This window comes from Centruroides vittatus, unplaced genomic scaffold, assembly GCF_030686945.1.
Source record: "Centruroides vittatus isolate TY-2023 unplaced genomic scaffold, ASM3068694v2 contig_923, whole genome shotgun sequence".
Taxonomy (NCBI): Eukaryota; Metazoa; Arthropoda; class Arachnida; order Scorpiones; family Buthidae; genus Centruroides; species Centruroides vittatus.
Genome location: NW_027122610.1, coordinates 533,364 through 548,979, shown reverse-complemented (window position 1 = coordinate 548,979; position 15,616 = coordinate 533,364). Strand labels below are relative to the sequence as shown.

The window sequence follows — 15,616 nt, the reverse complement described above, 5'->3', positions numbered from 1 at the left end:
TGAGGCCAATCATCAAACCCCCCTTCTCTTCGCGGTACAAATATCGAACCGCTGTATGTTTCGGATGTTGCTAAAGGCGCCGCTATATTTTTCTCTCTGTTGAGGAATCTCTAGAGCGAGATATCCCCTACGATTTAGTGGTGTCTACTAGATGTTAACGGAGCCCCTAACTGTAATGGAAACTCCCACGGATCAGCCGTCCCTTCGTCCAGACGGAGGATGACATTGCGCTTGCTCAGTTGTTGCTTCACATCTCTGCTTTTCCCATCCACGTCCGCTGTCCGGGTTGGTTTGATGGGGGGAGGGCACATCGCCAGCTGTCTCGACACGTTGGACGACCCGTCCTTTTTTGACTTCGTACGGGTCAAAGGTCGTGGTGACGCACGTGACTCACGCTAAAACAGTTTCGTGTCCGATTAAACGGACGGCCAATGATCGAATCTGCCTCTTTCATCCCGGCATCTCCACGGATTTTATTTGTCTACAGGTAGGTGTCTTGTCAATTCGCACCTGTTCGAGCTACGTCCGAATTAACTTAATCGTATTACCTCGCTTTCTTTTTTTTTTTGTTACGGAAAAAAATATTATATATACATCTTGAGAGGTCGCCTGTACGAATGTGAAAGACTGGGCTAAGTTACGTCACGCTCTACGATTTGACACTTTAGAAACTAAAATATCCGCTTATGCTCGATACGTCAATGTAATAATTCTCGCATCCTGATAAACCGAATTTTTATGGCGAGTAAAAGTCAAAAGAGGACACTTTTGTATTTTCTACTTTTTACTTCTTTTAATGACGCAACAGAGATAACGTTGCCATTCAGTGCCATCTATCGGATGAAATGCAATATTCTTATTATCTACAAGTTACTTCCCCCTCGTTTCAAAAATGGAATGTCCCCGAAATGTAGCGGTTGCTTTGGTTACCGAAAGAATCGATAAATAATCCAACCGAGAGAATATTAATAAAAGAAAAACTTTTATATATATTTCCTTTAAAGATCGGCTAATTATTAACGTATGAAATTTCCTGTAATTTCATATCGATTTTTATTATTTAATTATTTTTTCTTTTAGTTAAATAGAAAAGCGTGAATTATTTTACTTAAATTATTGCTATAGATAATTAATAAATCATAAATAACAAAATATGTTTAATTTTTTTTTAAATTTATTTTTAATAGCAAATGCTAAATTTTAATTTTAAACATGACTACCAGATGACGCCTCGATCGTACGGTTTGCGATTTTAAATGTCAAATATTTATTTATCGAAATTGATTTTGGAAAAAATCGATTCGTATAAAGAAAAAAAATTTGCTTAAATAATATAAATATAAATTTTAAAAATATTTTAAAATAAATTTAATTAATTGCATATTTATTTATTTATTTAAATGGGTTTTTGGAATAAATGTATTTGTTGTAGCTAATTTTTTAAGCGTGAGACTATAAATAATCGAGATTTTCTCAAGAATTTCGATATTTATAATCGCTTACGTTACTAAATTAAATCACAGATTGCAATTTTCTAATATTTAATAACTGTTGACATAACTGCTTTTAATTTTGCGAAAGATGTAGCGGTATGAAAAATGGTTGATGCATCATAAAAGTTCCATCAAGTTAAAAATTATTGACTAAATATAATAAAATCTACTGTAAAATGTGAAGAATTATACACTTTAAAACATTATAAAATATTTTTAAAAATATTCCAGGTTGGCATTTACAATTTTTCAATGTTTTCATTCCGTATATTCAACAGCTGATTTTAGAAGTCTGACTAAAGTTCAATTTGATTTATAAACAAGATTGTTTTATTATTCAAGCTAAGTGTATGTGGACCATTGCCCAAATTACACATTCTATGAATCAGCTCTGAATTTAATTAATTACACACTTGCCAAATGTGTAAAAAAAGCCAAAGAAAAGTTAATTACATTTAATAAGCGAGCGAAATCTTTCAAACATGAATATCCTGGAAATTCAATAATGTCAAGTAAATATACGTGACATTGAATACTTGTAAACCATGCTTTATTGAATAAAATAAGAACTTTTTTATACATGCCAGTTTGCAAAATCTCGTTCCTCTGCAGTATCTACTGTATAAACAAATAAAACAAAGATTAAAAAAAATTAATAACCGCAGATATTTTACCATTAATTAAGCCTCAATGATATCATTTTCTTAAAGAATATTTAAAGGTATCAATTGTTAAGACATATATTCAGCGAAAACGGCCAAGAAACAATGATATCTTTCTTAATTAAGCGTGTTCTATGTCGAGCATTCTTAACTATTCTCATGTATTGTAAAAAATAAAATGATAAAGAAGGGAAAGAATGAAACATCTTGGAAATTGAGAATACCTTTAACATAATAATCCGTTCAAAAGAAAACGACCTGAAAAAAAAAAATGAAAATAAAAATAAAATTTCCGAGACCTTACTGGATAATATAATTGTAACCATGCCAGAAAGGAAGCTGGATATTGATTTGGTTGGATGGACACAGATCTGCTGATGTTACACCTTTTTTTTAAATATAAAATATTACTTTTTTTAATTCTATAATATGAAAAGAATGTAGGGAGAAGGAAGGTATTTAAGTATATATAATATCTCTGATTATCGATAAAGATGCATACTCTGATTGAATTGATTTATTACTTTTGCTTGATTTTATTTCTTCCATTTTATGTATGAATTAATTTTTATATAGTCCATAAATTATAAATATTTATAGTTTCGAATATACGTTTTTCGTTTTTCAATCGTTAATTTTGTATTTTGCGGACTTGAGGTGTTTAAGAGTCGATATATGGTGTTCGGCTATTATACTAAATGGGTCCGGGTTCGAATTCGAATTGGACTTTCGTGATTTTTCATGGTTAGATGCGAATTGGAACATCTTTCTACCTTCAACATCCATGCCAACAAACTTATTATAGGTCAGGTACAGCTGTAATGAGTAAAATTGAGGTGGACCATGTAATCCATGTTTGATGTATTAATTACATCAGCGATTTAGTGTTGATGTTTCAACACTGAAAAAAAATGTTATCAGATAGATTTTTCAACGCTATAATTTTTTATAATTAAGGAAAAATGCAAATATAATTTTTTAAAAACCCAATTATATGATAATTTGGCAATTGTTTTTAAGACAAAATTCAAAACACACAACAAATATATATATATATATATATATATATATATATTGTCTTATAAATATATAATATAAATATTATATAAATATAATATATATAATATAAATCTCTATATAAATAGATATATAATATATATATATATATATATATTTGAAAAAGAAAATTTATATTAATAACGCTGTATTTGGAGAAAATTCAAGATTTTAAAAATTATTTCGACATGTTTAATTCTCATTTTGAGATTGTTTAAACTTTAAAAAAGTAGGACGTATTTTATTTACACTACTAAAATTAATATCAAGTCGTCGCTAAAAAATCTTATTTTGAAAACTTAATTAAGTTTTATAAATATTTAAAATGTTATATTACTAATTTAATATTTAAATTATATCTGGAGTTAAAGGAATTATTTATATCGAATGAGTTTGCCAAGTATTTTTTAAAGCATATTTTATTTATTTATTAGCGGCGCCATTTTGGATAAATTTTAGAATTGTAATTCTTCTACTTTCGGAGATATTTTAGAAAGGTTTATAAATTTTTTATAATAGAAATTATTAATTAATTTAACTTAACGAGTATTAATTTAGGTGACATAATATTCGATATTACTATTTATTTTTACATAAATATTTATTAATAAAAAAAAATACCGTTAGGGTGCTTATTGAAGGGAAGAATTTTTGAAAAATAACAGTTTTTTTTCGTTCCTATGGCGACCAATTGACAATAAAATTGTCAACAAGTGGAAAGAGCATCTAATCCGGGAAAAAAGGAAGAATGGGAGAAAAAAAATCACATCAAAGGGGTTAGAAAAAATAAAGAATTAAACTGTCTTTTTTTCTCTGTTGTTAAATGAAAATTTAAACTTAAAACATCTTTTTTTATTGGTCACCTGTTAAATGACGTCACTGAAAAGATAGATGTTCTTTTCATTGAAACGTGCGATTTGGCTCCATTTTTTAAATTAAAATGCCTTTTTTCTTTATTTTTTTTTAATTTTAAACTTTTCAGATGGAAGGATTTTTCGGAGCCGACGTCATCATCGTTCTCCTGTTTTCGGTCGGTGTATGGAAATTCACCAGAACTCGTATTAGATATTACAGGTGAGTTTATGGCTTACAAATTCACTTTTACTTTAAAAAAAAAAAAAATAAAAAAAATAAAGTGTAGAATAAGCGGAAAAAGCGTAATTTAATATCAAATTATCAACACAAAAACCCTCCATATTAATTGTTTCGATGTTTTAGCTGGTATTAAGGACTTTAACACGGATTTTTATCCGCCATTTTGCTACCGAAATCAAATTTATTTTGTTTTGTAGTTAGATAAATGCGTTTAGGAAATGAAAAAACACGTCGGGAAGCGATAAAATATTTTTAAAAAAACTCCATTTTTACGCTGTAAAAATCGAAAATAAACGTTATTAACATAAAGTGTATGTCGTAATGTGGAATAAAGACGTTGTATGTCTTTTTTTCCTCTCTCTCTCTTCTCCTTTCGGTGTTGGCATTTCTTTACACCTTTCTAGTCATTTGGTAGATGCGCCAACGTCTACGTCATTGATAGAGGGAGAGAAGTGAAGGCGGTTGCCAAGCAACCGTATGGCATGACACGCGACTTCTAGCGGCCCCGAATAAAAACTAAAGCACTGTTGGGGAGTGTGGGGTGAGAGCGCTTCTGTTAAATACAACGGCAAATGTGTCGGAAGCGCCGACAGTCATGGCATGTACCATATTACAGTTGATACAGTTCAGTATGCAGTGGTGGAAATCTATAGCTTGTCCCACAGGAAGGTAGGTGCTAGAAATTGTTACGTTCCCCATCTACATATATATATACAAACACACGCCGGTTTTCTCTTTCCTCCCGTATCCATGACGACACCTTTATCCTTTGCGTAATTTTAGGAAGAAGAGAATATTGCGATGCTTTATTACTAGACGGGAAATGACGTCACGCGTGGGCTATTCCTTCCGGGAGGCATAAACATACACACATACAACACTCCCGCGCTTAAGTGGGTTAAGGTTATAAATAGAATTTTACGTCTTTTAAAAAATATATATATGTGTTTCAATTAAGTATATTTTAGGGATGTTGTGTAGATCAAGTGACTCTTAATATCTATGTGTTTATGTATAAACGTTAGACTACTTTGACGTCAGAGTTTCTATACTTTAAAACGTTTTTTGTGTGTGATTTTTATGGTTTTTACACGAGAAAATGTCAAGAATCTTAACTTCTGTAAAGGTATATCTGGAGCTAAATCGGAAGATTTCTAAATGTGAGTCAACTGAGTTTCTAAAAATAGACCGGCAACACAATGGTCCCTTTTAACACGTTTAAACGTTGTTTATGCCCGTAATTAAAATTAATGTGTTGCCGCCTTTTCTGTTAACGTTTATTCCATGTTATTTTCTTCTTCTTCTTCTTTTCTACTCCTCCGCAGAAAAATGAATATTTGAAAGGAGTTTAACCGGCTGACGTCACCGATTGAATCACTCCGTTGGCTTGTGTTTATGTTTATTATTTATTATCGTAATTAAGAGAGGCGGGATGAAACGTCTTTAAATCCATCTTTTCCTTATCTCGATGTTGTCGTGATGGAAAGATCTTTCGTAGGAGTCAAGGAGATGCTTGATCGATAAAATTCAAACCGGAATGACTTTCCATTAATATATTTATTCTCGATTTGAAATGGTTAAATTGTTTTATACGCTTTATTTCCGAAATCTTTATGTTTATGTGTTCGTTTATGGCTTTTCCATATCGTTTATTTTAATAAGTTTCTTTCGTTTTTTTCCTCCCCTCTCTCACACATGTTCGTGATTGTGTCTGTGTGTGTCAAATGTGTTTTAGAACGTAAATTTTCTTGTTCGTTTCGTCACATTTATGTTTCATTATTATTTTATTATGGCTTTTTAAATTTGTTTCCTTTCCGATGGTGTTTACGATGTGTGTTTCTCTCCTTTGTTTCCTTACTTTTATCTAGTGTTTATTGGCCTTTAAACGGAGTAATCGTTTCATTTTCTTTTCGTGTTTCTGCCGATAATAATTCTAGGTATTGTTTATTTCTTTTATGTATATTTCCCTGTAGTGTTTTTGTGTTTATTTATTTCTCTTGTTTTCTAAATAATAGTATTTCCAGTATTCATTCCAGATCTTCATTTTTTGTTTCAGCATGGAAAAAGTGGAGACTGGAATAAATACTGAACGTAGTCACACGTGCTCAACTTGCCGACAAAAGGTCGGATCCGTGAGAGAGAGGGAGGGAGGGGAGCAGTAGTTGCCTCAGTAACCGATGACGTCACGCCAGCCCATGACCACGTGACATAGCTTCATTCCTCCGCCCGGCCGAACAGAGATCTGAGAGGATCGACGGACGAGTTATGGTTGCCATGCCAACTGGACAGACGTGTGGGTGAACCCACTAAAGGAAGATCCTGGTTGGGCCCGATGACGTAGGCATGACGGAAGGATTGCGCAATCCACTGACGTCACCGACACTGGTTGGGTGAATCGATCGAACTGAGGGGAATTGGGAGTCACCTATGTGAGGCCAGAGGATGGTAGAGGTGGTTGTGTGATCTTCTCATGTTCTGTTTGTCGTGTTTCGGATGCGAAGAAGGGTAAGAATCAGTTCATTCGCGATATATAAGCCCGGTCAAGGATATATTACGCGTTATGGGCAGCACCGATACCGTATATAATGTCCGAATGGCCAATGTAACGCCGGCTTTCATCTGTTGCTCCGAGTTGTTTTCCCCCTCCGGACGATGTCAAGCGTACCACGTGTCGTGAGTCCCGTTGCCTTTACATCCATCGTCAGCGCCATACTGGCATCCTGCCAATCCATTATCGTTGGAACCTACCCCATTGACCTTTGACCCCCGTTTGCCAATTCGGGTGGTCCGGGCGAAAGAACACGGACGGGTCGCGGCTCGGATTGCGGCACGGTCCAACCGCACGTTCTGACCGTCCACTCGTCCCCCCTCCCGCCGTCCGTTGGCTTCCGCATTTATCATCATCGTCGATCAGCGGTTCCAGGCTCCATCTCTCTGGTTTGCATTGCGCTGAATCGATGCTCATCGAAACCCGCCCGTCTGACGTCACTGGGACGGGTCACGTGACTTGGAGCACTGCCAACAGTCTTTGCCGTTCCTAATTACGATCGGAAAGATGTGAACAGCATCCGAGATACTGGATATGCCACCATTTAACATTTGGGAAGGTTAAAGGTCATAGGGTGAACGTCGAACGATCGAAAGCCACACTCGCTATTTCTTATTTATTATTATTTTTTCTTTTTCTCGTCGTTTTGCTCTGTTGGCTTTATGTGTTAATCGGGAACCGATCAATGATAGGCGTTAAGGGGCGATAAAGACCGAGCAAGAGTGGGTGGAAAATATATTTATACATAAAACCACTTCCGTGTTGGAAGGAAAATGGCTTACTCTCTGTCTTTATTAAGAACATTTTCTTTTATTTATTTATATTTTTCTCTTTTTAAAATTAATCTTATCGTAAACAAATCGAAATTCGATCCTTTAGTTGACATTAAAGAAATTTATGAAGGCGTAGGTATCGGTTAGACCGCGTTGTTTATTCGTGGGTGTAAAGACGCCTTCACAGATTTTAAGACTTCATTTAAATACATAATATGCATGTGTTATGTGTTGTATATTTGATTAATATTTACGATCCAATCGAGCGATATAATTAATAAATCTTGACACGTGTTTTAATTAAAGGGGGCCGAAGGAGCCTGCTGGCCAAACTACAGAACAAGCCACCGTTGAGGAACACTCTCCCAGTCCCGTTATCCAATCCTATCCAGGTGAGTTTACCTATTCTCTGTACGTACTTTGGTGTCTGGTTTTGTGGTTAACCTACGACACTTTATTCTCGTTCTAGGTGCATTAGAATTAGTCGAGTTCAAAAAAATAATCAGGCCTATTAAAGAACGTGAAACGAGTCTGATTATCGAATCCCCACCAAAGGAGTAAGTTTCTAATTTCGAATTTTTAACTAATTCTTTAATTTTTCTAAGAAATTTCTCTGTTTTTATTATTATCACATTTATTTTTGTATGTGGATATTCAATTTTAATTCATATTTTCAAATTAATTCAGCAAACTTCGCGTGCTATTTTTTTTAAAAAATCTCCTTTGCGTCCTGTGGGCATTCAGAGGGTTATTTTTTAGCAGGCCCGTAGTGGCTTGCTAAAAAAAATTGCGGATGGCGAGGAATGGGAGTCCAACATATCCGGATGGACAACCCTCGAAAAATTCCTGGGGTTTTTCGATCCCGAGTCCTACAGAGCGGTGGCTGACACCCTAACCTCTCGGCCATCCGGTCGTATTTTTTGAATTTGGAACTACGTTAATGCGCTTTCTTGCAGACAATTTTTTAAATTGAAGTACATCTACAAGAAAATTTTAATGAATTTTGAAAAAAAAATGTTCTAAATAGTTTTTTCTTTCCAGGAGTCCAGAAGCAACAAGTAGCAGAAGAAGATCATGTAGTGGGGGAATTCAGAGACAAGCTTCAATTTGCTTATCGGATGAAGAAATTGAAGAAGGCAGCAGCAGCAGCAAACCGTCTTCCGTAGTAGCTACCGAATGGACAGAACTTATAAAATCAAAACATGGATCTGCGGATTCTGTGAATGCTCCAACGGTAATCAGTCCTGATTGGGAACAAGAGGGCACTCCACCAAGGGACCAAACCATCGTAAAAGCAGTTTCGACTGTTTCGGAAGTAGTGCAACTAGAAGATTATCATTACAGTAGACAACACGCACTGGATCTTGTGTCGAGGGGAGCTTCGCTTCTTCACGAACGATCAGTATCTAGTTCGGACGTTACGGGAGATACGGAAAGATGGTTGGAACTTCCTCCTCCTCTTCGTCAAGCCAGCAGCACAGAGGGTGGCTTATTAGAAGAGATGCTAGAATCTGAAAGGAAAAACATTAAAAGCCGAGTTCGGCATAGAGACGAGGAATCTCCAAAGTTAAAATTTCGTTACAATGATACGGGAAGCAGGGAGGAATTGTTAGAAACGTCTCCCGGTTTATCACCAAGTGACAGCGGAGAAACCGAAGGAGTGAGCGAAGTTACCGACAGTGATCAAATGAGGCAACAATATAGGCAATTGTGGGAACTTAGGGCCACGCTAGAAGGAGAAGAAGAAGAATTAAGCGACACTCTTCGAGCAGACGACGACGAAGAGGAAGACGACGAAGTAACTTCGCCTGTCAAATCGGGTGCTCAATCTCATACGACATCTCTCGAGTCGGCGGGAGACGATCCACCAGATGTGAGTGTGGAAGAGGGTGAGATGGAAGGTGAAGAAGTGACAAATCATTGGTTGCAGCTGCCATCGCACGAATCGCGCAGGAGGAGCTATAAAAACTTGTTGACTCGCCGAATACAGAAAAGAACAGACGGAAGTACCGAAACTAGTGCAGATACGGAGGAATCATCGACAGACGCTAGCAGAGCTACGACGTCAGTAGAGTCAGCGACGGACAGCGCGGGCGAAGGACAGAATCACAAATTGCAACAAATGAAAGCGGACAGCGGATATAAGTCGATGGAAAGCACCGTTAAACCACCGAAGCATTTATTTCCGCAAAGTGGGGACAGTCAAATGTCGCAGGACATCCTAGACAGTCAAATGTCGCAGGACAGTGCCGTATCATTTAGGCTTTCCGAAGATTTGTCTCAAAGTGTTGAACTCTACATGCCACAACCGGAAAAGGAAATAGGGGTTCCCCACGTCACAACGGCGGAATTGCAAATGGAGACACCGATGGAAGCCAAACGCGGTCGCTTTGCCTTGAGGAAGAGACGTCATTACGGTGCTGTGGGTAGTGGGAAGAAGGACATTATTCTCACCGAAGTAGTTCAGACAATAGATCATAGACCACCGTTGGCTGAACTGCACGGCACCAAAACGTCGCTGCTGCAACGTCTGTTCCCAATGCGATCGGAAAGGACCCGTTACGATCGTCTATTATATCGGGATTACACTATCGACGAGAAATCCGATACGCTCTTTCGGGAATTTTCGTTACCCGATCCTTCGTACGAAACGGATCCTTATCGCATAAGAGCATCTCGTACCTCTCGCATATACAGCCATCGGTCACCCGATGGTGGAAGTCCGCGTGTTCTTCGTAAAGTTTTATCACCACAGCTCAGCATCGAGGAAGAAGATAGCGAAAGTGATCCAGAAAAGATCTTCACATCTAGTGAAATCCCGGCGATACGTTTCTCTGAACAGAAAACGGAATGAAAGAAGAAACAATGGTGCTGCGCAGAAAGAATCCGTGTATAATACAAACATAATTTCAGAACATATACTATTTTAAAAACAAAACAAAAAAAATGCATATGAGGAAAAGATGCGGTGGTTTATGATGCCTTAAGGATAATCTTTCTCTTTATCTTTTTCTTTTCTTCTCGTATCCAATTAAGGGTACTCGAATGTTGCAGACCATAGCAAGAAAAGTTGACAAATTTATGTCTTCAGTTTATTGTACGTCACAACACCGTTTTTTCGGTAAATGCACACTTTTGATATCAGACACGTAAATCAGGCAAAATGTTAATCCATTCATTTTATTGTTGTTGGTAATCCTAAAGTTTTCTACTCTTTGTGTCCTCTTTGCAACTAACTTCGTACCTGATTGAAGAGGTTTTTCGGCGATGCATTCCACATTTTCGATGGTACTACACAAATCCTGTTTCGGTTACTTTTTGTGCCTTTTGAATGTTTAAAGGGAAAAAAACGATGATTATTATTATTACTACTATTTTATTTTATTTTTCGTTTGTTCCGTAAGACGTTTATCTGTTTAAACCAGAGACTGTTTTTTTCAGAAAGTGGAGCCGGTTGTTTATATATAATATCATTATTCCTCAGTTGTGTCGCTCATGTTCTGCTTACACTTTGCTCGAATTCTTCCATGTCTCCACTGGTATTGTCTGTGATATTGAAAGATTGGCTCACAGAATAAACAAGAGAAATTTATATCAAAGAAACAAACAATAGATCAACTCACAACATTGCGTTCGTGTCGACCATACCGTTTGAGTTTAACCTTGCAATCCGAGAATACATACATAAACACACACAACACACACACACACACACACACACACACACACACACACACACACACACACACACACTATCAAGTTGATTGCTTTAGATGTTAAACCTATATACAATATAATCATCCCATTAGTTTACCAATTTTTAATTTTTATCTTCTTCGTCCAAAACATCATCTGTTCATCCATCAATTGGGCCAGATCGTTGCCGATTCAGATTTGTGAAATTTTCTTCCTAAGAATTAGATCTGTACAAAGTTTCAATCGAAAAAAAAGTAGAGTTATATATGTTAAAGAACATTTTAACGGTTTAATATTTATAGCTGGTTAAGTTTTATGAATTAATTATAAACGTCGCATGCATTTAGAATTGGTGATGTCAAACCTAAAAATATTTTGAATCAAAACTAACGAAAAAAACCAAAAAAAAAAGATAAAAAAAATAAATAAATAAAAGTGCAGCGTGAAATTTTTAATTTATGAATATTATCTTTAAGATAATAAACATATGTTTTTTGAAACTGTTTTTGGAGTGTTACATAAGAATGTTTTCTTCTCCTAAGAAGCAGTCAGAATGAAATTATATACAATATACTGTTCTATATCGAGTTATTTCCATTAAACAATTAACATTTCCTATTAGTATTTTGTGTGATTATTGTATATAATCAGTCATATACAAATTAATCATTCTCTTCATCTCATTTTCTAATATTTAGTTTAATAAAAAAAAAATTAAGTATATCAGTAGTAGAAACACATATATTATTTAAAACTCTTAAATATGTTAGAAAATTCAATTTTTAAAGCCAACAAACTAATAGAAGAAGAGGGAAAAAACAAAACTTTATCAAGTAAAAGTTCTATTTTGGGATGATGGAGGGATATTTAAAAAAAGAAAAATTATCCCTGTAAAGGATAAAGTTCAAAAATAGGCTAGTGTATGGCATTTTTAGAATTGATTTTTCAGTTTAATTTTTTTTTTTTCCTCTGTACTGTACTAAATTTTGAATATTGATCAAGTGTTGTTACTATTTATAAAAACAAGGTTTAAAAATATTAAAATCATTTGCCAAATTTTAAAATATTTCTGAATGATCTAAACATTTTTAAAATTATTATTCTAATTTTTTTTTTATTTGATTTTATATTCCAGATTTAAGAAGGCATCTGGATATTTTGTTGATCTTAAACATGGTTATGTTGGAGATAAGTTTTGATAGATTTAAACTTTATCTACAATAGATTATATACTTATAAGATAAATATGGTGCTTTTTTCATAAGATAATTAATTATATAAGTTTAATGTGAAGAGTGAAGATGGTTTTGTTTCTTCTGTTATCATTATGAGAATGATAAGAAGTTTTGGATAAATTTTATCAGTAAAAAATCTATTGATCTTACTAGTGAAAAGAAAGATTTCACCAAAGATGGCCAAGTTCATATTTGATATAAATAGCTTGTATACTATTGAATTTGACAAATATAGGTCAAGGAAAAGAATGACTAGTAAAAAGTCATACATGGAATTAATTCAATTAATCTTTCTTATGTCTAAGAAAAATTACTTTTAGATAAAGCTACTTTTACTTAAATTTTTTAAAGTTTGAATTACTATTAAATGTCATAATTCTTAGTAATATCATAAAGTAAAATCATGAAGAAAATTTCAATTTTGTCATGGATTTTAGTGATTAAAAATACATTGAGAGTGTGCCATATATAAGTGCAATTATCTTTGTGCCTGTAAATTTATAATAGTATGAATATTTAAAGTTTTCACGAACAATTTAATATATTTTATCTTAATTTTTGGAAGTTTAAGTACAATTAATTTCCTAAATTCAATCTACTTCTGAGACTTTAAATATAGCGGCTAGAAATTATGAACAGAAAAATTCTTGATGTGGAGAACTTATCTTAAATTCATATCTAAAGCCATCACACGTGTATATTGTAATTACTATCAATTCCATAATGTTAAAATCAGTTGTAAAGGAGAAATTTAGACACTTCGACTTCTAGAAACGACTGGGAAAAAATGTTCTAGGGCGATACAATAAGCATCAAAATCCTACCAAAGAAAACAGGAGACTATTTTAAAGAAGCACATTTAGTACGAAAAAATTTATATTTATTTGCATACTTATATATTTACGTACATAATTGTGAGGGTCATTCAAATGAAACCCGACCAATGGATATATCAAAGCGCGGAATGTGTGTAGCGAATCATTTTCCATTAGAAATGTAGGTGGAAACACTAGGCTCATGCTGCAGTGTCATGTGACACTGCTGTCACATGAACCTACAAACAAGCTGCGTTCGTTTAACGCGTCAGACAGATACTCCGTCCAACTTTCAAGCATGGTTGCGTCAACAATTGAGCTGACGGAGTTTACCGCCTGTAAATGCTATTCGACACGTGGAAACTTTAAAATCTCTGCGAGCATCCATCAAGTCCAAGCGATCCGGTCTGCTTTCGCAAGGTGTCGTCGTCCTTCGTGACAACGCCCGCCCTCAGACCGCGCTCATCGTGCAGGAATCCCACGTGAAATTCAAGTGGGAAACACTCCAGCATCCTGCATAAAATCGTGACTTGTCTCTGTGCGATTTCCACGTTTTCGAGGAGCTTAAGAGACACCTGAAAGGGCGTAAGTTTCAATCGGACGTTGATGTGGAAGACGCAATTCAGGAATGATGCAGACATCAACCCACTGAGTTCTATGAGTAAGGAATCGAACGTCTGGTGTCACGTGGGACAAGTCATATACCTATTAAATAAAGCCATTGGTTGGGATTCATTTGAATGACCCTCATGTAATAATCTGGACAACGTAATTACAGTCAAACCTGTTTTTATTTGGTCTTTTTTTGTGCGATTTTTTATGCGATTTTTTTTGTGCGGTATAATTGGCGACTAGTCTCGTGCGATTTGTCATGTCTCACGTTGACTTATTATAGCTAAATAAACTTATTATAGCATAAATGAACTTATTATAGTAATATTATTGCATGAATATGCGAAAAATGAAATAATTTATTTTTTAAGTCAACAAAACACCACCTGGACAAAAATATGTAAAACAGACGATAGACGAGACGATGCAGTCAAGTGCTGACATCTGTTGTCAATAAATTCTATTTCGTACGGTTTTGAGTTATTTTCTATGTGAGACTTTTTTTATGCGGTCCCTATTAACCGCATAAAAATATATTTTTTAATTGTGTTGCGAAAACTATTTTTTATAGCCACTCGTGAAGTTTCGTGCGATTTTTTTTATGCGGTCCCTATCCACCGCATAAAAACAGGTTTGACTTTATTTTATTAATAGTAACATACAAAGAACAAATGGATTGGGAGGATTTTGATGTAGACAAAAATCTATATCGTATTTGTGGAAAAAGTACACTTCGATAATCAGTATAGTCTGCTAAAACCTTAATGCGGTCAGGCATAGAATCTATATATATAATCGAGACGAGTTGATAATAATAATAATAATAATAATAATAATAATAATAATAATAACTCTCCCGTGGTCACCACCTGGTCGTGGTGGAAGAGCCCAGTAATTTTACTGATCCATAGGGCAATGCAGGCTGGAGCATAAGCTCCTGGTAGGGACACCCATGCCAGTAAGGTCTATGGGGAGAAATGAAGCTAAGAGTGACCACACCCACATTCTGTGGAGATATTCATCATGGTAATAACTAGATCAAAGTGTGATACCGGCTCGGACGTCGCCCGGGTTAACAAGGTCCGCGTTCGTGGGTTAGGCAGAGGCTCACGTTCGAAAAATAGGTCACAGTCTCCCTTGGTTACCGGTGGCGAAAGCAGCACCGGCCCAAGCATGGCTACTGCAATGCCCTCAACAGATGTGAGGAACCAACCCAGCCTTCGTGTTTCTGTGGCAATGCATCCACAGACCACAAAGGCTGGAAAACCACGCCAACGGATGAAATGGACAGTAGAAATGAACGAGTTTATCATCCGTACTTATTACACCATCACAAAACTCGAAACAAACATGACAGCATACAGACAACAACTACACCATAGATTCACACAACAGTATCCTCATCTCACTGTCACCGAACAAAGGGTTGTTGATCAAAAAAGAACAATTATACACAACAACCTTATTCCACAAACAACACTTGAACTTATCAAACAACAGGTTGCTGATCAAATACATCAACAGACAGAAACATCTAACATTAATGAAGATCATGTAACCTGTCAGGATAATCCAGCAACAAGCATTGATAATAACACACATACAACAATTACCACTAATGATACTACAGA

General features: G+C 35.3%; 1 protein-coding gene across 5 annotated transcripts; it reads left to right on the top strand.

The window, feature by feature from the left end:
* Window positions 1-11,944, top strand: LOC136984577 (uncharacterized). 5 transcript variants are annotated; one of them, XM_067281627.1, is made up of 5 exons: window positions 1-487; window positions 4,194-4,285; window positions 7,934-8,019; window positions 8,097-8,184; window positions 8,669-11,944. In XM_067281627.1, exons 2-5 carry the CDS (start codon window positions 4,194-4,196, stop codon window positions 10,479-10,481), a joined length of 2,079 nt encoding a protein of 692 aa, XP_067137728.1. In that variant the 5' UTR covers window positions 1-487; the 3' UTR covers window positions 10,482-11,944. The 5 variants fall into 5 exon arrangements, with proteins under 5 accessions (XP_067137728.1, XP_067137729.1, XP_067137732.1 ...); XM_067281628.1 differs by lacking the exon at window positions 1-487 and adding an exon at window positions 3,849-3,987; XM_067281631.1 differs by lacking the exon at window positions 1-487 and adding an exon at window positions 6,363-6,811.
* Window positions 11,945-15,616: the final 3,672 nt, after the last annotated feature.

Excerpts from the sequence above, each read along its gene's own strand:
- LOC136984577 (XM_067281627.1), top strand. The coding sequence starts at position 4,194 with ATGGAAGGATTTTTCGGAGCCGACGTCATCATCGTTCTCCTGTTTTCG. Across the intron at positions 4,286-7,933 it reads ACTCGTATTAGATATTACAG|GGGGCCGAAGGAGCCTGCTG; the intron begins GTGAGTTTATGG and ends TTTTAATTAAAG. Across the intron at positions 8,185-8,668 it reads ATCGAATCCCCACCAAAGGA|GAGTCCAGAAGCAACAAGTA; the intron begins GTAAGTTTCTAA and ends TTTTCTTTCCAG.